Source organism: Rhinolophus hipposideros, assembly GCF_964194185.1.
Source record: "Rhinolophus hipposideros genome assembly, chromosome: 14".
In the NCBI taxonomy this organism is placed as follows: domain Eukaryota; kingdom Metazoa; phylum Chordata; class Mammalia; order Chiroptera; family Rhinolophidae; genus Rhinolophus; species Rhinolophus hipposideros.
The window spans coordinates 58,159,713-58,181,536 of record NC_138060.1 but is presented as its reverse complement, the minus strand read 5'-3'; the positions used below and the strand labels follow the sequence as shown (position 1 = coordinate 58,181,536).

General features: G+C 37.4%; 1 protein-coding gene across 7 annotated transcripts in view; it reads right to left on the bottom strand.

The window, feature by feature from the left end:
* TCAIM (T cell activation inhibitor, mitochondrial) overlaps positions 1-21,562 on the bottom strand; it is a 33,542-nt gene extending 11,980 nt beyond the window's left edge. Inside the window, exons 1-8 of one of the 7 annotated variants that reach the window (XM_081072105.1) lie at positions 20,459-20,746; positions 19,363-19,469; positions 14,627-14,702; positions 13,040-13,112; positions 10,380-10,515; positions 9,138-9,291; positions 4,493-4,745; positions 321-443 (exon numbers count right to left, since the gene is read on the bottom strand). In XM_081072105.1, coding sequence (XP_080928231.1) covers positions 321-443; positions 4,493-4,745; positions 9,138-9,291; positions 10,380-10,515; positions 13,040-13,068 — 695 coding nt within the window. In that variant the 5' untranslated portion in view covers positions 13,069-13,112; positions 14,627-14,702; positions 19,363-19,469; positions 20,459-20,746. Of the gene's footprint in view, positions 1-320; positions 444-4,492; positions 4,746-9,137; positions 9,292-10,379; positions 10,516-13,039; positions 13,113-14,626; positions 14,703-19,362; positions 19,470-20,458; positions 20,856-20,977 lie in introns of those variants that run through there. The other 6 variants (XM_081072103.1, XM_081072101.1, XM_081072104.1 and 3 more) reach the window with 6 other exon arrangements.
* Positions 21,563-21,824: the final 262 nt, after the last annotated feature.

Here is a 21,824-nt window from a genome sequence, read left to right as displayed (position 1 = left end):
TACCAATTTTATATGATGGGGGAATAATTATTTTTTACATACTATGTGTATATGGAAAAGGAGATTTTTCTTACCAACTCATTATGTATAAAATGTTCAACAATTATGCTAAAATGTATCAGTATCTAAACCATACTTCACTATTTTAAACAAGAAAGTGATAACAGTTTTCATATATAGCTATTTCATTACTTTCATAAAAAGATAATTGAAAAATATTTCGTTATCCAAATAAAGATGCAAATACTTAATTGCTGGAAAACTTTACCAATAGGTAACACGTTTATTTTAATCTCTAAATTAGGTTCTCTCTTTATTACCTGATATCTGAGAGCTGCAACTGATGAGATAGTTCATCTTTTAAACGATCTAGTTCTTTTCTAAGTGGCAAACTATTCTCCAGCTTTTCAATAGCACTTTTCCCATTGTTATCTAACCAGGATCTAGAAAGAAAAAAAAAACAGAGATATACACATTCTAATACTAACTATCATACACACATTTTTACTATTAAAAGACATATGCATTACCTTAAAGCAGCCTAATGTTAAACTGAATTTCCAATTAAGCCTTTACCAAATTATAAGTAAAGAACAGAGGAGGGGAGAAGTGGGTGTAGACTGGAGTCATTGAGATGAGACTTAAGCTGGGCATTTGGTTGGGGGGAAAGGAATGGAGGTGTGAAGGAGCGCCAGGGTAGTAAATGGGACTCCATTTACTATCTGCAAGGAGCAGATGTTTTTGGAGATGGGTGGTAAAAAGACGGGATTGGTAACCTCTGACTAATTGAGGGGCTTGGGTAGAGAAATGAGGGAACAAACATTGAGAGCTCTGGGTAATAACAACCAAGATTAAAGGAGGCAACTGGAGTCTTCCCATCTAGAATCCACAAAGTAATCATTGCAAGTTCCTTACTCAAGATGCACTGCCTTTTAAATGTCACCAGTACCATTAGATGGTACTTCTTTGATGGCAACCCACGGTAAGAAATATTTTAAATGGTATACACACACTCAGTATACACACACATACAGACACTTTTCTACATATAAACTAAAATATGTATTTTGAGAAACAATACTTAAACTTACCGACAATATATACAGAGGGTGCCAAAAAAATGTACACACATTTTAAGAAAGGAAAAAAACTATTAAAATTGTAATACTCAATATATACTGATAACAAAAGATGATACAAGTCATGTGTATACATTTTTTTGGCACCCCTGGTATTTAAAAAAAGTTTACAGAGGAACAAAACAACTTTGCTAGTCCCATGTCAATAAATTGTGTATCTGAAAAACACTGACTTAGCCTATTAAGAAGGGGAATAATAAATAGTAAATAAATGCATGCATTACTACTGTTGTGATAGTTTCTCTTTTTAGCATCATATCCTGAGATATTAGAAATATCTTCATATGCTTTCAAGAGTAAATTTTGATCAGGTGAATGCAATTTATAAATCATGATGTATGCAAAATTACTGGTCATGCTACTTTTGCCATGGTATAATTCAGCAGGTGTTCCTTATGATTCCTCCTCTCCAAACTACATGTGAAATATAGATGAATTAAACAATACAGGAATAAAAACACTTGAACTGTATGTGGTCAAAATGATCATGGTGGCTAACAAGTTTTGGCTGAGTTACAGGTACCCTAAGTCTCCTTACGAGGCAGCACTCAATCCATACGATTTGAAAGCTCTCAAATGGTTCAACAATTCTATAATTGTTTACAAAATAATTACAAATTTAAAAAAATTAATAATTGAAACAATAACTTGGTACAGATACCATTCTGGCTTTCATGATAAAAGCTCCTGGAATCCTTACTGGGAAAAACTAACAAAACAAAACGTTGAACAAAGCCTCAGCAGCACTTCCTTCAGAGAGGGTGATATCCACATTTGGGAAAAGGTCAAGGGGCTCTGGGCCTGTGTGAATGTGCTAGAATAAGGAGACTGGGTTAGGTTAGGGAAATACGAGATATCAAACCTTTCGATTAGTACAGGTGTCATCACTCCAGCATCAGCACCCTGAGGCATGCTGGTGAAGCCAACACAGAGTTTTTGCAGCATTTAGTCTACACTGCAACTCGCTCCGCGGGCCTGACGCGCAGTGTTCCCTTCCTTGCCTTTCTCAGTGCTATGCTGGCCTCTCCTGTCGTACCCAGCCCAGACCTTCTGGTCTAATCGCACACTCCACGAGGGGTGATAATCTGGTTCAGGTAAGTCACTAAGATAGCAATGCTCAAGAAATATAACCCAAGGGCCTCCAATATAAGCATTAAAAAGTAAACAAAACAGAATGTCTAACTGGCAGATTTTAGAAGGGAGGCATTGAGTAGAAAGATTTAAGTGGATACCAGTCAATTCTCAGTATTCTCTAGACCAAGAAAAATATGTGGAAGTGAAAGATATGAAAATAGTATTATACTAAGAAGCATCCACACCTTATTCCAATTCTTTTGTAAGAAACTCTGAATGCTGTATGTCTCATTTCGAATTCGGTATTAATTTTAAATCACAGTTTTAAAGAGAAAACAGTATTTGTTATAAACAAAACTAAAACTACAGTAATGGTACAACATTGTTAATCTCACTTGATGAAGCTAAGAAAAGAAAGGTTCTATCTGCTAATAATGGATTTACCCCAATATCTGACAAGATAAATGGCTATTGACAACTGGCTTGGATAATAAAGATCAATAAATGAGAAAGTTAAATTTCCATTGACTTCAATTTCTAAAACAGTGGTCTATTTAATTTATGTTATTATACTCACTCTCTAGTATAATGTATAGTATGAGGTAAGCAAGCCTTCTGAAAAAATTTTTTCCCCAACATTTTATTTTAAAAAGTTTCAAATATGTAGCAAAGTTTAAAGAATTGTATATTTTACAATGTTGTTGTACAATTAGGAAAATCTACTTTTATTAAAGACTAAGGAATTTTATCAGAGGAACAAGAAACAAATAAATTCTAAATACTCATCTTGGACAAGGAACTCAGTTGAATACCACTTATCCTGTTGAACCATCTTTTCATAGTTGCAATCTGTTTTCATTTGTTTGCCAGCTGGCTGAGTCCTGGGTTCTTGGGACAATCTTTTAACAATGGCTACACACCCAGTTCCAGACCAAAATGTACCCCACGAAACACTCAGCTGAACCACAGACAGCTTCTCTGAATTTCCTCAATACGTTATTCTTACCTTGAGTCAAGATCCAACAACTCTAATTTTTGCTTTTTTGCCTTGACTTAGCCAATCCCATTTTCCCGCCTATACCCTTTTGACCAAGCATTCCCAACTTTTTGTTCACCTGGACACATTGCAAGATGATTACAGGAATAGGCTGAGAACCTCTCTTCTAGCTCATGCCCACAGCATCCTAACTCCCACTGAAGCCTCTGTGTGGAATTTACCATCAATCACCTTTCTGTTTTTCTAACCTGCTTTTTAAAAATCATCAATCTCTATCCCACTATGACTATTCTTCATTTTTTTTACCCCTACTTCCTACAGTCTTATTACTTCTGATCTATCATTATCATTCCAAAGCCACACTTTCCTCTTGGTTTTGTTTACAGAAGAGAATCGGAACAATCAAAATCCACATATTTAGGGAGCACTTATCTATTAGTTACAAATACAGATATAGCAGAGATGGACCGTCACCACAGGTATGTACACACACACACACACGCCTTAGGAAGGATGCTTGTCTCCCTTTCCGGACTGGATTCAGCCCACCTCCTGTCTCTCCAGCCTTATTTGGGATCTAGATACCCGGGGAAGGAATTCCTGACTTAGTGTAGGTAATCCACAAAGCAAATGCTCTGCCAGTGTTTAATCAAGGATAATTTACCATGCTGCAGTGAGTGAGAATCCTCTGGTAAGCCACAGACTCCAGCTATAACCATAGGGACAGAACGTAGCTCGTCTTAACAGAGTCCAATAATGACTTAATCAAAATACAACATTAATGGTGACTTACAAATACGACAAATGATAGAAACATGTTTTATACGTGGCTTTTAGAATTAAAAATTATTTTTTTTCTCATGGTAGTTCTAAAGGTTATGTATTCCAGATGGTATTTCTAAATGTTGTCTCCACATATTTTTATTATGCATGGATCATCACACTAAAGGACAGCACTACAGAACTCGCCAAAGAAATTGAAAATGCTTAACACATGAAGAGGCTTCACCCAGTTTTGTAGTCTTGATATATCTTTTCTCCATAAACCAGGGATAACTTGAAGAGGAGAATTTTAAAAATGTAAACAAAACAAAAATCTCCTGCATGTGTATCAAAAGATCAAAGATTTAATACAATTGTAAGTATTCTGGCAACTTTAAGAAACATCTTTTTCATAATGGTTCCTGGGTTAACTATATTGATAGGATTACTTTCCCTGAGAAATTAGATTTTAATTTTAAACATGAACTACAAATAAGTTTAAATAAGAACTTGTACATACGTTAGGGTTGTTTCCATTCTCAAGACTTGTTCAAGATGTTCATCTGGGTCCTTGAATCCAGTAAAGGAGTAATAAGACTTGTCCCATTTGATGGGCCTGTCAGACATCCTTTTCGCCTTTTGGAGAGGCTGAGAATGCACAGTGCTGTTCAAGCTTTGGATATGTTTAACTGATAAACTGCAGGAGTTGAGAATACACAATACTGTGCTTAGCAGATCTCTGGTGTGCAAAGTAAATTTGACTGCTCGAAATCCTAGAGAATATAATTCCCCCAAACAATGAGTACAGGTGATTATTTGCTTTATTTAAAAATAATTTTTTATACAAAATGTATAAAATCAAAACCTTTTAAAATATTCCATTACCGATTAAAATTTATCCAATTGGCAAATCATCTGTCAGAGGAACACTACTGCCCATCTCCAAATCTAAACCAACACTATTTTTACCTTCATGAATTCCTTGAATTGTCAGGTCCCTTTCCTAGTTTGGCACCAGAGACCAAACCCATTGCAGCCCAAGAAGGGGACTCAGAATAATTTCAACACTGTCCATAAATTTGGTCTCTACAGTCTAAGAGATGGAAAAGCTCTCCTATGAGCAATTATCTACCAAAGAGTTATAGCCCTAAGACGAGGGGGAGAGGAAGAAGAGGGAAGGCTGCCCTGTGACAGTGGTTCAGAAGAAGGGAGAAGCCAGACAATCTACTTTCAGTGGTGACAGAAACCCATCTAGAATTTTCTCTATGATTGAAAGACACTGTCCTCATACTTGCCCACCCAACTAGCTAGTAACTCAGTATTTTCAAAAGTGATTTAAAATTCCCTAATTGTTTAGGAGTTAGTGCTTTGCAATCCAATTTTCATACTGGGGAGTCATTGGGCTAAGTAAGGTTAGTAATCTAACTTAAGTCATCAATAAGAAATCCAGTTTATCCCCCTGCCACTTTATTTGGTGTTAGGTGTAGTTCTAGTTGAATTTACATAACTGTTCAATCAACACTCCCACTAACTGTGCCATTATTAATCTTTCTTTTCAAATGTGAAGAAACACAGGCTAAACGAGGTTAAGAAGAATGGAGCGAGGCTTAAATCTGAGTTGACACCAAGCCAAGTACTTTCTCCATTAGAACACGCTGATTCTTTTTTCAAAAAAATATTTTCAATTGATTTTGAAAATTATAATGCATATATATGAGTACGTTTATTGTACAATGAGACATATATAATAAAAATAAAAGTCTGTTAACAGGCACACAACCTCACACCTTTACTAGACATAACCATTATTAACAGCTAGGTACATATGCTTTTAGTACCTAGCTGTTAATAATGGTTATGCCAATATTAATAGTTACTATCCATATATGGCTATTTAAAATTAAATTAATTAAAATTAAATAAAAATTTAAAATTTAGTTCCTGGTCGCACTAGCCACATTTCCAGTGCTCAGTAGCCATACAGGGCTATTGCCTGCTACATTAGTGCAGATACAGAATAATTTACATCCTTGCAGAAAGTTCTCTTGGACAGCACTGTTCTAGACCTTTTCTATGTGCCTGTGTGTGTGTATATTACATATGATATGTTCGCATATGTGTTTGCACAAACACACACCCACAGTTTGAACTGTTTCTTTTTAATATGTAAATAGTATCATTCTGAATATATTACTTTGAACTTGCTTTTATTATTTAACCTTGGTGACCCTTACATATCTGTGTGTATAGATCAACTTCATTCTTTTTAGTAGCTAGATACCAGTCCATGTAATGAAGGTAGCATAATTTATTTAACACTTCTGAACTTGGTGGACATAAAAGTTGTATTTAATTTTTCACACTGCATAATGTATTTTCTTGTCTTTGCCCATGAGGTACCACAATTTAAATTATTCTCAGGGATACATATTCTCGTCAGATACACTTAAAGAATCTAGAACATGCAAACTAAGAAAGATTTTTTTCAGTTGAATCATTTGATGGTAAAGTGAGAAATACTGGCACCGTAGTCAGTGAAAGAGGAAAGGAAAACCCAAAATTCCTGCACTTAAGGTTGGGAAGAAATAGTTTATGCTTAGAAGAGCTAAGTCAAGGAATAAATCTCAGTTTCTATCTTATCAATTCCATTAATTATTTAATCCACTGTAAGGGTAGCTATGCAGTTAGAAATGCGTGTACCAGGCTGCGCATTTCCTTTACTAGAAAATAGTACCTAATTAATTTAGTTTGCATTTGATTACTGAAGCTAAATATTATAGTATGTTTATTGGCTCTTTGTCTGTATTATTTCCTGAGCTGTCTAGTCATTTCTTCGCCCATTTGATAATACAGCTACTCTGTGTTTTCTTTTTGATTTCTAAGAACTCTTTATATAGTAACATTTTTTTGGGTCCTTTACACTGTATGTTTTCTATAATTTCTAGTTTATTTTTTTCTATAATCTGTTTTTGTTTAACGAATGGTTCAAAGTTACCCATTAACTGAAAGCAGAGGATTTTTGTCTTTACCCAGCTATAACTGACTACAACTATTTGTTTTAGCATTAATGCACCGAAAACTGAGTAAATCTTTAACTTGTCTTAAAATTTATTCTAATAATAAAGTGTATTTTCTCATAGACCGCCAAAAAGATGTTTAGGCTTTAATTTGATTTGGGCATTTAATTTCAGTAATGAATATCACTAGCAAACATTTTACCTTACAACCTCTTAATTATCAATAAAAAGGTGATTAATGATTTTTAGTGTTCTAAAAACTTAAAAAAATACTTGATCTAAATTTTATAATTAGATAAAAACAAGAAAGACATAAAAATGTTTTAAATCTTTGTCCGAGTGTCAATCTGTGTCATAAAGGCAAAGGCAAAAGTGATTAATAATATTTTAAAAACTTGATAATGTGGTATATCAGTCAAAACAACAGACTAGGAATAAGGAGTCATTATTTCTAGTAACAGGTCTAGCTCCAATTTGCTGTGTGAAACTTTCTAAGTGTTCCTGTATTTGTTCCTTCCCTAACAGATAAATTTGGTTTATTCTTTAAGTCCGTGTATATTCAATATTTAAGACAAATTCAGTGGATGGTGGTAGTGGAAGTGGCAGCTGTAGCTGTAGAAATGAGCTTGATTCTCCCAAACATGTAAAAATAGAGACTGGCGACACTTTTATTTTAAAAATTGTAAAGGATGTAATTTGCCTTTACAAATCCATTGTCATGGAGAAATCAGGAAATTATGCTGAAGTATGATGCTCTTTAGCCTAGTTTGACCCTGAGTACTAGGCACATATATCTATTACAAATACTTATGACTATCCGGTCTTACACTAGCAAAGACTGTACCTCACTTGCTTATGAGACTCTCATGGCTAAGAAAAGCACATTCATAATGATTATTTACACTTTCGGACAGAAGTGCGTCATTCAGAGTGATATATGTAATTATTTACTGTTATTATTATTATGATTTACAGCATTCTTCAGGAGAGCTGTCCCTCCACAACAGGGCTCTAAGTTGACTTTTTGTCTCCGTAGACTGAAGAACAGGGTCTATTTTTAATAAAACTCCAAATCAGTGGTAAATGGAGAAACAGCCAAGGAAAGGAACTTGTGATTCCTGATCTCCCATGTTCAATCAAAGATAGGGGGAAACAGACTATTAGATGCCCATCCTTTGACAGACTGGCTGGGACGCTGACCCCAAGATAAGGATCCTGTACCTTTTGGATCAAGCCCCTCCTCCCTCCATCCAAGGACCTGAGAGCCTTGTGCATGTTGGGGATAAGGCAGGGACCGTCAATGGAGTGCTTCGGTCCTCACGCACAGTACTTCACCTCTTTCGTTTTAATAGTGAAGAACCGAAGTTAAGGTCATAGAGCCAGTCACTGGCAGAGGTGGAAGCAGATTCTAGGTCTCAAAAGACCTACCAAATTTTGAGTTTCATAACAGTTTGTTTCAAAAAAATTATAGTGTATTTTCTAATTATTTCAGCCTTCATTCACAGAAAGCTCTTAGTAAATCTTTAAATTGTTTTAAAGTACATTCTAAATATAAAGTTGTTTCCTCAAGAATCACCAAAAGGGTATATAGAGAAATAATAGAACCTTATTTGCCCTTTATTTTAAGTATTATTGGATCCTGGCTAAAGCAGTGACAAAGGACCACACAGAGGCTGTATATAATGATTGATTAGGTTTCAGAAACATGAGGCCGGAGTTAAAAGATCTGGGTTCGAGACCCACACTCTACCTCCATGGTCCTGGGAAAATCACTGGACATTACTAAGTTACATTTGGGCAAATACTACCTACCTCACAGGATACCAGAAGGACTAAATAAAAGAATGTAAGCTGTACTTTAAAAAAATATGTAAATTACATACATGTTTAACACTTAAAATAGCACTAAAATAGGAAGAGGGCAAAAAGGAACACTTCTGTTTTAGAGACAAAACAGTTTAAACACAAAAAATGGCTTGTTTAAACACATGCAGCCAGGAATAGAATCTAATTCTAGGAAAACAAATCAATTAAATGACATTTGCCTATGAGCAAGGCATCAATGTAAAGGTATTCTGGCAATGTTAGACTGAATGAGCCTATTTACCATGAAGCTTGCAAAGGACACACCAGAAATAAAAACCGTACCGAAAGTACTAAAGGGTTCCTGGCCATCGGAAGAATTCTGGTCTGTTTCTCTTACATAAAACGTAAGCTGAATTGGTTTCAAAGATTTGAAGCCTGGTTTCTGGAGGTTTTCTAAGTAGACACTTAATCTCTGAAGGGAATTTTCATTGACTTCCTGAAAAAAAATATTAAGGTGCATTTACACACAAAATAAAACAAGGAAACAACAGAAATTATATCCTGACCTTTTTAATACATATTGAGGGCACTAAATAATTTAGTATTAAAAAATGTTGCGATTTCATAGCATTGGTAGAGGAAGAAAAACATTCACCTACTACTAGGTTTAATTTTTCCATACATGTTGGTTTAAAAACTTTAAATTAGGGTGGCTGTTTAGCTCAGATGGTTACAGCATGTTGCTACTAATACCAAAGGTGCTTGTTAGAAACTTTAAATTATTAAACATTAAATTAAATTAATTTATTACATCCCCAAGGTAAAGGATACTTTTGTGTTGATTCAATTTACTACCTACTTAGAAAGGAGCTGACTTTGAATAGCCAACATCTATCAAATATCATAATCAGAATTTGCCTAAAGCAAAGAAGCAAAATTGATTTTCCACTGTAAGTAGAAAAAAGTAATAGAATAATATTCTAATTTTCAAGAATTTTAAATTCTTTTTTGTGTTGAACTGGGTGTCAATGTAAAGGTTGATAAAAGAACCAAAGAAATAATTCCAAAGCAGTAGGCTTTGTAATACATTATCTAATGTTAAAAAAATATTGGCCTTCCAAAGTAAATTTATCAGAAGTTGTTTTTCCCATCAGTTTGCATTCCTTGAGCACACATTAAATGACGCTGTAGGGAGACAGACCAGCAGTATGCAACGTAAGGGACATTTGGGCACTGGAAAACCTTTCTTGCACCATCCTTATAAAAAGGACTGATCATGGGAACAGAGGCTTTACATTTTCTTTCAAACCCTCTATTTTACTCTAAAAACTAGCACAGAAAACACGATTACTGATACTCTAAAGAGTTTACATGATGGCTTTATTGCCTGTATAAAAAATGACAGGTTTTGTAAAAAAACAATATATTTTCGGTGTTCAGTATCTATATTTCAAATTAGTTCAAAGCACTGATTATAGCATTCCCATAGAACAATGCAATTTTAGAGAACTCTCTGTATTATCCTGCATCAAGGGTAAATAAACAGAAATGTAGATTAACAGTCAAAAAAGATAAAATATTTACCCTTTCTCTGGGGTGCTGTCCAAAGAAATCTGGATGCACTGCAAAATAGAATGGCCTCAAGGCATTGACTGCTTCGGCTCCTGAAAAAGCTCTTGAGTAGAGAAACCAGTGTGGAAATACCTTCTCTAGACATAACCTTATAAAAAGATGTGGATTTATTATTCGTTGAGGCACTGACTCCACGCAAATCCCCAGTGTATACAGTGAAAGCAACATTAAAATTACTATGTATGGAAAATACATACCACAGAAACAAGATAGAAACCAAAATGCAAAACTTTGTGGTTTTTCTGAAATCTACAAAGTTTTAACAAGTAGGGAGTGCCACATAGTTTCTAAAAACAGTAGACATAAATTCCTCTGATACAATGAGAAATAATATTAAATAATAATAAAAATTCCCCTCAAAAGCCTACTTGGAAATGTTAACTGGCTTCACAGCAAATGATGACAATTTTCTATATCATTCTTCAGATTAAAAAAACCCTCAATATTCAATAGTGTAATATTTTTATAGTGAAAATATTTTGAGAATTATAATGCTTAAAAAGAAGATACGTATATCTCTTAGTTCATCTCATTACTAGCGTACTAATATTATTCTAGTTGGATAAGTTGACATTTCATTCTTAAATTTTGACATAATGCACCTGAGAGTGTTTTTATAAAGCATAGTTTTAAATACAATGAAATTATTTGCAATTTTTGCAAAGCACGTCCATGACATCTATTTTTGCTGTAACAAACTATATAAAGAAGTCTCTAAATATTGGGCACATTTTTTTATCTCATACATTATGTATACTGAGTCTTTTGAAAAGTACATTTTTAAAATAGTAGGATTACAGATTCATTTCTGGAGATTTTTTCTAAACAACCTGGAGACCAACAACATATGTTCAGATTGCCTTTTGTTTTGTTTTTTGCATGTATTTGAACCTTTTAAAGTCAACATATAGATTGCGTAGTAAGTATTATAACAGGAGTTTGAACAGTAAACAGTAAGCCAGCTGGGAAAGTCCTCAATATGAGGCAGTATAAGCAAATGTGACAACTCCATTTATTCCCCATCTGAGCTTCAGCTCTCATTTCCAAATGTCTGACAGGCACTTAGCTATCCTGCCAGCCTCTCAAATTTTACAAGTCTTAAAAAAGGAGTAGAGGTCATTATTTCCCTTTTAAACTCAGCCTGGACACAGCAGGCAAGGGAGCAGTTGGTTTAACCCAGGACTACCTTCCTGTATCTGTCACTGTGGCACCACTTTTCTCAATGTTGCCAAAGCACAAAACCTCAGACTTACCACTGCCCAAACTAGCTCATCATCCCCGCCCCGTGTTCAGTTAGTCTTCGTTCCTCTCACTTTACAATGTCCCTTGAAATTGTTCCTTCTTTCCGTTTTCCCTGCTATCAACTATCACCACAAAATTGGGCTGCATAACCTCACAATTGGTCTACTCCTCTCTCCTTTCCTTCGCCATATTGTATACAGGTTAATCTTCCTAACATCCCACTGTCACTGTAGTCCCTATTAGGACACTTTTCATGGTCTTTTCAGCTTCTGCAGAATCAAATCCACTCCTTAGTCTCATATTTCAAGTGCTCCATTATCATTTCCAATCGATCTTTCCAACTTGATCTCCAACAACTCCTTACAGAAACTCAGTCCCAGCCCCCGATGATCATGCTCATTCTTCCCTTCCTTCTGTATTATGTCTAAGCTCTAATACATCCACCCTGTCTCCCACTTCCACCTATCCAAACTATACTCACTCACTAAATGATTACTGCGTACCTACTATGCGCCAGGGGGCAATGTACCCATTCCTTCCAGAACCTTCCCTTTTGAATCCTTATTATAAATAGTCTCTTCCTCTTCTAAACTCTAAAAAAAGAAGCTGTGTGGCCCACAAATTTGAAATATACCACCATAATGTACAAATGATGTATCTGTTCTTCTCTCCTTCCATCTACCCATTTCAACTCTCACTGTATCCTTGACGGCAGTAAATGAGTTTTACACATATGCTGTTGTTTGCTGTGTTACTTTGGGTCCGCTGAAAAACAGGCCAAGACAGGAGCAGTTGTGCAAGAAAATTAGTGGGAAAGGAAGGATAAGGTAGGGTGAGCTTTCGGGCCATGGTTCCAGTCTGACGCCCGTGGAAGGAGGAGAGGGGAAGGCAGGAGTGCTGGGGGGGAAGTCACAGTCCCAAGAAGGGCTCAGCCATGAATGGCGCTTCCTTGAGCCAAAGTCACCCACTGGAGGAATCCTGTGTCTTGCTGGAATGAGCCTGACACAGGATTTAGATTATACATAAATACATAAATAGCACATAAATAGTCAAATGACCTTCCTCTATAATTTAAATGCAGAGTGCAGCAGACTTGAAGGCAACATGATAAAAATGGTGCTAAGGATAACTTTATTATTTTTTTTCCTCTTGAGCTTTTCACTCTGAACTATTCTGAAAGATGGTATTCTTTTCACCTTTTGCTCTGAATGGACTCTTTCAGGACCTAGCTGTTCATATGAATTTTCTTTTTTTGTTCTTGCCCTCCACCATGATATAACTTTAGAATTTCACAAATAAAATTAAAAGTAGCCAAATGCATAACAGATTTCTCCCCCAACACTAATTATAGATTGGACCACGAAACTTACCTCCTGACAGGTCTCAGGCGCCAAAACATTTCTGAATATATATGTATGTCAACTTCCAGGCATCCATTAATTGCTTAAAAAGTTAAGCAGAAATCAGTAATAAACAAATGGAATTTGAAATTAAATACATTACCATTTACATTAGCACCCTCCAAAATGAAATACTTAGCTATAAATCTAACAAAAAATGTACAAGGTCCATATGAGGAAAACTACAAAACTCTGATGAAAGAAGTCAAAGAACTAAGTAAATGGAGACAGTTCGTGTTGATGGGCAGAAGAGTCAGTATTGTCAAGACGTCAGTTCTTCCTCACTTGATCTATAGTTTCAATGCATTCCCAATCAAAATCCCAGCAAGTTATTTTATGGGTTCTGACGAACTCATTCTCAAGTTTACATGGAGAGGAAACAACACAGAACAGCCACCTCAGCGCTGAAGAACAAAGCTGGGGACCGACACGCCTCAACTTCAAGACTTATTATAAAGCTGCAGGAATCAAGACGGGGTCAAAGAACTGAGAAACTGAATTTCATAAAGTAAAAACTATGCTCTCTGAAAGACAATGTAGAGAATGAGAAGACAAGCCACAGACTGGGAGAAAATACTTGCAACAGACACTCGTATCTGAAAAAGGACTATTACCAAAATATATAAAAAAAAGTCTTAAACAAAATCAAATCTAGGTAAGATGTGACTTAGTTAAGACAGCACAGGTACAAGGCTCAAAGAAAAGACTAGAAGCACCTAATTACATATGCAATCTGTAATTAGCTATCTCTAGGTGGTAGGATAGTAAGTGCTTTAATTTTTCTCCTCATTTCCTAGTTTATTTACAATTAACATGTGACAGGTTCTTAAAAATTAAAAAAACAAAAACCAAAAAACAAACAAACAAAAAAATCAATGCTTTTAGCATGCAAATTAAATGAAGAAAACGACCAGAATAGGAATGAGCGTTGTTCACTATTTTAAGACAGGCCCCTGGGAAACCTGTCCAAAGATAGTCCTGGACTCTGGTCCCAATCCAGCTCAAGAACAAACAGCTCTCCACACTCACACATGACGACATTTCAATTTTTATGTTATTAAGAAAATTTATGACATTTAAGAGCAGAGATACTAAGAAGTGAGCTAAAACTGTAGATAAAAAATGAGGAATCATACTTGGGAGGCATATGATCATCCAAGAATATGAATGGGAAGTAGCTGAAATAATGCAGCAAAATTCCAACCAACATGTTTTTCAGCCTAAAATGATCCCAAAGGCAGCCCTGACAAGCCAGAATTACTAAACCATGCGATGTACCTCGACCTATCATTGCAACATGCAACCTGTTTCAGTGATCTTTTGCAGCAGTATCTTAGAAGTTCATCAAATCACAATGTCTCCATCTGATGAACAATGTGGGTGATCTAAATGACATGCTTTGTTCTACAGTTTCAAAAGCAAGATATCAAAACGAACAGCACACTGCAAAGAAACTGTTATGATAACTGATTTGAAATAAATGTTTTGAAGTTTGAAAGTTAAAGCACACTAAAAACAACAGAAAAATTTGAAATCAATTTAGTAAAGAATACTTGCTTCATATTTGATTCACAAAGAATTTCCGAGGCAGCCAGCCAAGTCACTTTTCAGGAGTTTCCATATCTACACATTTCTGATTAAGAATTGATAGGAAAAGCAGCTGATTTAGCCAAGAAAGCAGTATATCGGATTTGTTTTAAATGTTAGTTTGGAATGAGTCTCCAAAGAATTACCTACAGCAAAATTGCAAAAATCAGAGAACATATCCTTCATGACTTTCAAACATGGAATGAAACATGAAGTGTGTTTTTCAGAGAAATTACGTAACATGTCTCAGAAGCGTTTCCATCAAAAATAACCAGAGCAAAGAAAAAAAAAAGTTCCTGTACTTAAAATACTGGTGTTCAGTTGTCCAGAAAAATTATTCATTCACTGTTCACTTTATAATCATAGGTTACAACTACTATTAAGCAATGACTAATATAGGACATTAATACTTGGAAATAAAACAGATTCTCGCAATGAAAATAAAATGTTCTCAAATACAAGTCTGAACATTAAATCACGGTTTCTAGATTTAGAAAGAGAAATCTTATTAACATAATTTTTAAAAGGTCTACCTAAAATTAATAGCCAGAACCATTTTTAAGCATTATAAAGGCATGCTGTGTTTATTTAGCAATGTTCTGGAAGCTTTGGACAACGGTGTGACACCTAAATTAGGTATGAAAGGTATAACATTGTAAAGGAGGAGGCAAAAATCAACTGTTCCCATTGCTGGGCTGGTTTGTCAATCTCCCTCTTATCTCACCCTTGTAAAAGGTTTAACTGAAGAAATATTAGATTTAACAAGAGAACTCAGCAAAGTGGCTGGATACAAAATAAACATCTGAAAAATCAATAGCTTTCTTGTGTACTAGCAATAACAATTACAAGATATAAGGGGAAAAAACCACAATGTGCGAGATGTAACATACGGAGGGAAATTTTTGCTGAAAGATAAAAAGACCTAAATAAATGGAGAGACAGTAAAAAAAAAAAGAAATTTCCCCAGAAAAAATTTGCATAAATTTTGGAGGTACAGTAACCCAAAACCCCAAATCAGAACTCAGATCATAATCTCTGATTCTAGAACATGAAGTTTATAGCATACAGGTACAACTGATTCTGCACCACCTCAAAAATAGAACCGTTAAGTTTTATGTTAAGGTGATGGTGTCTTCTTTCAAATCTTTCCATGTTTTCTGAAATTAGACGTATAAAGTCTGTGATATCAATGTAATCTCTGGACCCTTACGCAAAACAAATAAAATATCAAATGACTTATTTATACAAACCACAAAAAAAAAGAGAAAACTTAAAAGAAAAAAAATTAGGCTATTTACAGGTTAAGAGGGTGGTGTTTCCTGCCTCCTTTTTTTTGTGTGTGAGTAGGCTATGAATTTTTTGTATCAGTCAGATGTTGAAGTAATGTGTTAAAATGAATTTTACTTGTTTCTTTTTGCTTTTTAAAAAGCAGAACACGACCGGGTTTTGTCTTCTGCAATTTACTACTAGAAAATTTAAAATTACACCTGTGGCTCACAGTATCTTTCCATTGGACTGCGCTGGTCTAAGCCAACGCAAGGCAAAACCGCTTTAAGTTAACAGGACGCTCGCTGTCAGACAAGGCAGGCTGCACGATGGTTGGGGAGGGGAGGCTGGAGTGTCTGAGATCTATACTCAAATCTTGACTCCAGCACTGACTAGCTGTGTGAGCAAGGGCAAGTTATTTCACTTGCTCTAGATAAGTCTGTTTCCTCACCTAGTAAAATAGTACAGATGGTCCAAGAGCGAACGGTCTGTTCTGCTACAAAAATTGTTGCTTTGATGTGAATTAGATTATGTGCAATTGGTAAGTAGGGAAAAGGTGTTATATGCTGCTTCCCCCCCTCCCCCAGTATGCTAATGATTTGGAGTGATCAGAGGTGAGCTTTCTATAAGAAAGGCTTTAGCTATATGTAAAGATTTAAGCAAAACCTGAAAAATGCTCCTTTGGGGGAGTTATAGTTCCTTCCTTTGGTTTAGGAAGCAGACGGTTAGTGGCTTTAAATATCCCTGCATTTTTCACTACATCTAGCAATCTGGGAAGCTGCTGGTACAGATGAAAAAGCTAGAGATTTCCACAGGTCTTATTTTCAGTGGTATATTTTTCCCCCATAAACCCTGTTATTTTAGTGTATCATCTTGCAGGACGTCACGATTTCCTGGAATGCACATACATACGTCATCATTATGGAAACACCTGTATATGTACTGTCAACCCAAACTGCCCTTTGATTTGAAATTTAAAAATTTTGATTGAGAGAATACTTTGAGCTAACACAATGTGACAGTCTGCTAGAGAGTAGTCAGAAACTTGGTATTTGTTGCAGCCAATGTCTATTCAGTTAGTGAATATTTTATCAAATTTTGTCTTCATTTTATAAAAAAGGAAAAATTACAATTCTAATACTTGTAATGAGGACTAACAAATTTAATACAATGAAATACAATGAATAACAATAATAATAACAGTGAAATAACAATAAATACCGGGGTGCCAAAAAAATGGATACATGTGGACACTTTGGTCAACGTTGCTCAAGCAGTAGTTCGCCGTAATCAGAGGTATCTGGACGCTGATGGTAACCACTTTGAGCACCTCTTGTAATTGCAGAAGTCAAACGTGACTTATATTCATCTTTTATTATCGGTATATACTGAGTATTACAATTTTAATAGTTTTCCTTCCTTAAAATGTGTATGCATTTTTTTGGCACCCTGTATATATATATATATATATATCATTGTTTGGCCTATATCTGATACTCATTAGACTGAAGTTGTCTTCACTGTTTCATATTTAAGGAAAAATGCTGAAAGACACACATAAAATGCTGGAAATATTCATGAAAGACTGCTTCTAAAAGGTGAAATGTAACCTAGAACATTATAATTATGCTTTAGCTCTCTGGATAGGGGATCCCACATCAAATTTTTGTACCTGTTTTTAGGAGTACATTATGTATGCAAGTAGGGGCTATATATCTCATAAGAATTTTGTGAAACTTAAGTCAAATGATGTACATAAGGGATTTAGTAAACAGAAAATTCCTAAGAGTGACAACTATTATTATTATATAATTCAGGGTGTGTAAAAAAACTGCAGAACTCTTTTTTCCCTTCTCATAAGGGCTTACAGTTAAATACTGAAAACAAATTCTTTGATTGGAAAATTCAGGATTATCAAAATATGGTATCAATGTCTGGAAGTAAAATAAACAGTGTGAGGCTACATACAAGTCAAAAAGTACAAATGACATTTAATTTCAGACGTTAGGTGAAAAATTGAAACTATCAGAATAAACATGGTTATTTATTTTTACTATTCGAAGACAAAAAAGTTAGCACTTGCTAAGTAATAAAAAGACAAATTTCCACGGTAGTAGCATTTCTCCCCCCCCCCCAAAATAAAGGTTATTGTGTTGTTGGAATTGACTTTTTTTATGAAGTAATAAAGACAGTGTTTTTCAACTGAGAGGTGGAAGGGCAATACGAGAGGAAATGTGACTTCTTTTTGCCAACAATCCCCCCCCCACCAGGAGTGGCCAGTTAATATTTCTATAGGAAAATGCCTATATACATAAAAAGATATTCATTTAATAATTCTGATACACACTCAACCAAATTATTATTCTACTCATAAGATGATCATTTCGTATTTAAATCATTAGAAAAAAATGAAAAATATTTGAAAAATATTTTTTTCTGGTCCTTTTGAAGAACCAGAAAGGAAACAGATGGTTTCCCCTTGGAGTCCTATAAGTTTTTTGAGTATTTCCCGTAAGATCTCTTTTAAGAGTGGTCTCTGACAGCTAAGTGACGGAAGGCGTAATCAGATTAGGATCCAGTATTGGAAAAGAAAAGGGATAAGCTAGGTGGGCTCAGAAATCTGTTTTAATATGCCTTCAGGATTCTGATGAACACTCAAGTTTGAGAACCTCTGTTTTAAGGAATCCTGATTCTATCCTTTTATAGGATTCTATCGTTTTATAGTGTTTGTCAGAAAACTTTTAAGCTTTAATTCTTTAAAAATACTTGTTTAATACAAACTTAGGGAGATAGCTTTACTCAGTTGTAGGCTAAAAAACCAAATGAAGTTTTAGTTTTGCTTGAACTAGTTGTTTCCTGTATGGTTTACCCACTTCTTGATATTAAAAAAAAAAAAAAAATCTGAGTGGAAGCAAGGTTAAAGCCCAGCTGCTTGCCTTTTCGTGGGGCACCGATCTTGGGTCAGTTCTCATCGTTGCAAGACCAAGAACCCAATTTTATCACTTCAGCCAGACATAAACTGGTCCTGGGAAACCAAAATCATAAGGGGCCTGATACCATAACTACAATGTCAACTTTTTCATGTACTATAATAAATATAACTGCTAAGAAGACTAGAAGACTCAGATCTGCGATTCTTTCCCTTATAAAACGACTACACAGAAAATCAAATTACTATCGCAGAAACAATATACACTGCTTCAGAGTAGGGCTGGATGCTTGTGCTTGTTAGTGGGAAGTAGTCTGAGAGCCGCAGCACCCATGTTAAGGGGCGGGGGAAGGGATTGTCTTCAGACAAATTCTTACATGGGTGGTTCTGGTACAGATTTCATGTAGCCCACTATCCTTCCTGTTGGAAAAACCTCAAGCACGCTACAAAATTACTAAAAGGGCTACCTTGTCTTATCAGATTTGGAAGGCACTCTGGGTCCTCAACTCACCCAATTCATCAACTGGCATTTACCGAACACTTAGGTACCAGGTTCTGTGTAAAGCACTGGGAATAGAAAAACATTAAGATAATTCCACCTTTTCAAAACCTTGCAGCCTAGGAGAGAAAGAGGGAGTGGAAAGACACAGCAGGTAATTGTAAAATAATGCAGTAAATGAAGTGCTAACAGCCATGCACGGAGTATTACGGGGAATACCTAGAATGGGGGCTGTGGAAGGTCTTTTCCAGGGAGATGGTGTCCTCTCGGGATGGAGGGTGGAAGATGGGGAAGGGCACAATTCATTTACAAAACATTGTCAATGACTGCTATAATCCTCTTAATAGTGATCTCAGCTTCTGTTTTATAAGATGAAAATTTATGATTTTAACCTAAATTCTGTGCAGTTTCAAATAAAATTTGGTAGAAATTGGTGGAAAAGCCAAATTATGGGTAGTTTAACAGAAACTCTTGTTTTGCTTAAATTGCTTTTGACAGATACAGAAACAGTAACCTGTTTGCCAGAGGTCCGACGATCGCTCTTTGGCCGCTGGGCACAATGTTTATTTGAAAGTACCTTGTCTTAACAAAGTTAATATCCTCAGGCTACTCTCATTTACGCTGTGGCTTCCCTGAGTTACCATCTTGTATGGTGTTTAAAAGCAGTTTGTCCCATCAAGGAGGGATAAAAGCGGGCAGTTTTTCATTGCTTTTCAGTGGAATACTTCTCAGGGACGGGGAAAAGGCAAAGAAGGAGAAACAGCAGAAAGCCCTATTAGATAAGTGAATCATAAACTGTACCAAGAGCCAAGTATCTAGATACCTTAGCGCGTCCTTTCCTAAATCTTTTACCATGAGATGTGATTAAGTCAAAGGCTCGGGGGGACTATTGTAGTCGGAAGCAGTGAAGCCTACATGAATCGCCTTTGGTTTCTCATTGCAGAGCAAGTTACAACACAGGCGACGCGGCCGCTCCGTCCCCTGGCGTCGCCTCAGTTCCAAAGTCCGTACGCGGAGCTAAGGTGACCGCGCGCAGCCCGCCGCGACCCCCCTTCCGCCCCGAGCGGCGCGAAGGCACCGCGGCAGCCCCTCCCCTCGGGCCCCTTACAGTTCCGGTAAGCGTCGGCCGCCGGGGTTTCCTCCGACCCGTTCGCCTCCCACCGGGTACCAGCCGGGAGGACGCTCGCTCCTCCCGCAGGCGGTGCGGGGGCGCGCGCGGCGGGACCGGGCGCATGCGCACCGGGGCGCCAGCCCGGCCAGAGCTCGCGCCGCAGGGCCCGGCGCTCCCGCCTGCGCTCGCCCCGCGGGAGGACAGCTCTGACGGGCTCTCCCGCGGCGTTCTCCGAGCCCTCACCCCTAAGATGTCAGCGCGGCGCGCAAAGCCGCACCCGCCGTCCGGCGCCGGCCGCGCCGGGTCGCTGCGGGGGAGCCGGCCCCCAGGGACGGGGCCTCAGAGGGCGCTCTCATTGGCTGACGCGGGCCAGGCCTTCCCCCCCGGGGCGCCTGCGCTCAGCCCGGGACGCGGGTGAAAACCTTTAGCGGTACCCGGCCCGCCCTGACGTCAGCGCCCAGGTGACGGCCCCGCCTTCCCCGCCGCCTGGAAGCCCCTGCCTCCCGGTCTCCTTACCTCCGCGCGCTCCGCCTAAAGCTTTAGGACCGCAAGTAAACTCTCCGACACACGAAGAACTGGGTCGCAGGGAGGCGGAAACGGCAGGGCGGCAGGTGGCGGGGCCTGGCCCGAGGGTCGGTGGAGAGGGTGGGGAACGGAGGGCACAAAGCACGCGCTGGAGCCTGGAGCTGAGGGGAGGGAGCGGGCGCTAGAGGACGCGCATGCGCCGGGTCTCCCCCCGGCCCCCCCCACCCGGGGCTCCGAAAAGAGAGGGCTGGCTGGGCTGGCTCCGCGCATCAGCCCGCGGAGCTTTCGGAGCTGACGCTTTAGGACTACTGTCAGTTGAGAGCTCCAGATTCTACAGGTCTTACTGAAGTATGTCTTCTGGCTGTTACATAAGTGTAGCTAATTACAAACATTTTTTTCTCCGTTTTTCATTTCCTTTGAATTTGGCCCGTTCACTATCTAGCTATTTTCAAACCTTAAGCATTCTCCACCCCTGGCTTGGGTTTTTACTATTAGCTTTCTATAACTGACTACCCCTACAAACTGCCACAGATGAAATTAGGCAAATACAGGAACTGCTCTTTCCCCTTTTGTAGTGCCTTTTAAAAGGCACCGCTGACTGAGGCCAAAAAAAAAAGAAAAAAGCCTCCGTTTGTTTGAGTCCTAAGGGCTCTTGACTTCTCACTAGAAACAGTATGATCACATGTGATCAATTCCATCCAGCCCCATCTTTTCCTAAAAGCTTCATTTACCATCTCTCGGTGTCTTCATCCTTTCAAGTGCTTCTTTGCTGACAGTATCTAAACAGTCTCATATTTCTTTAATTTCTTTGTGTTTGAGTTATACCTATAGAAAAGAC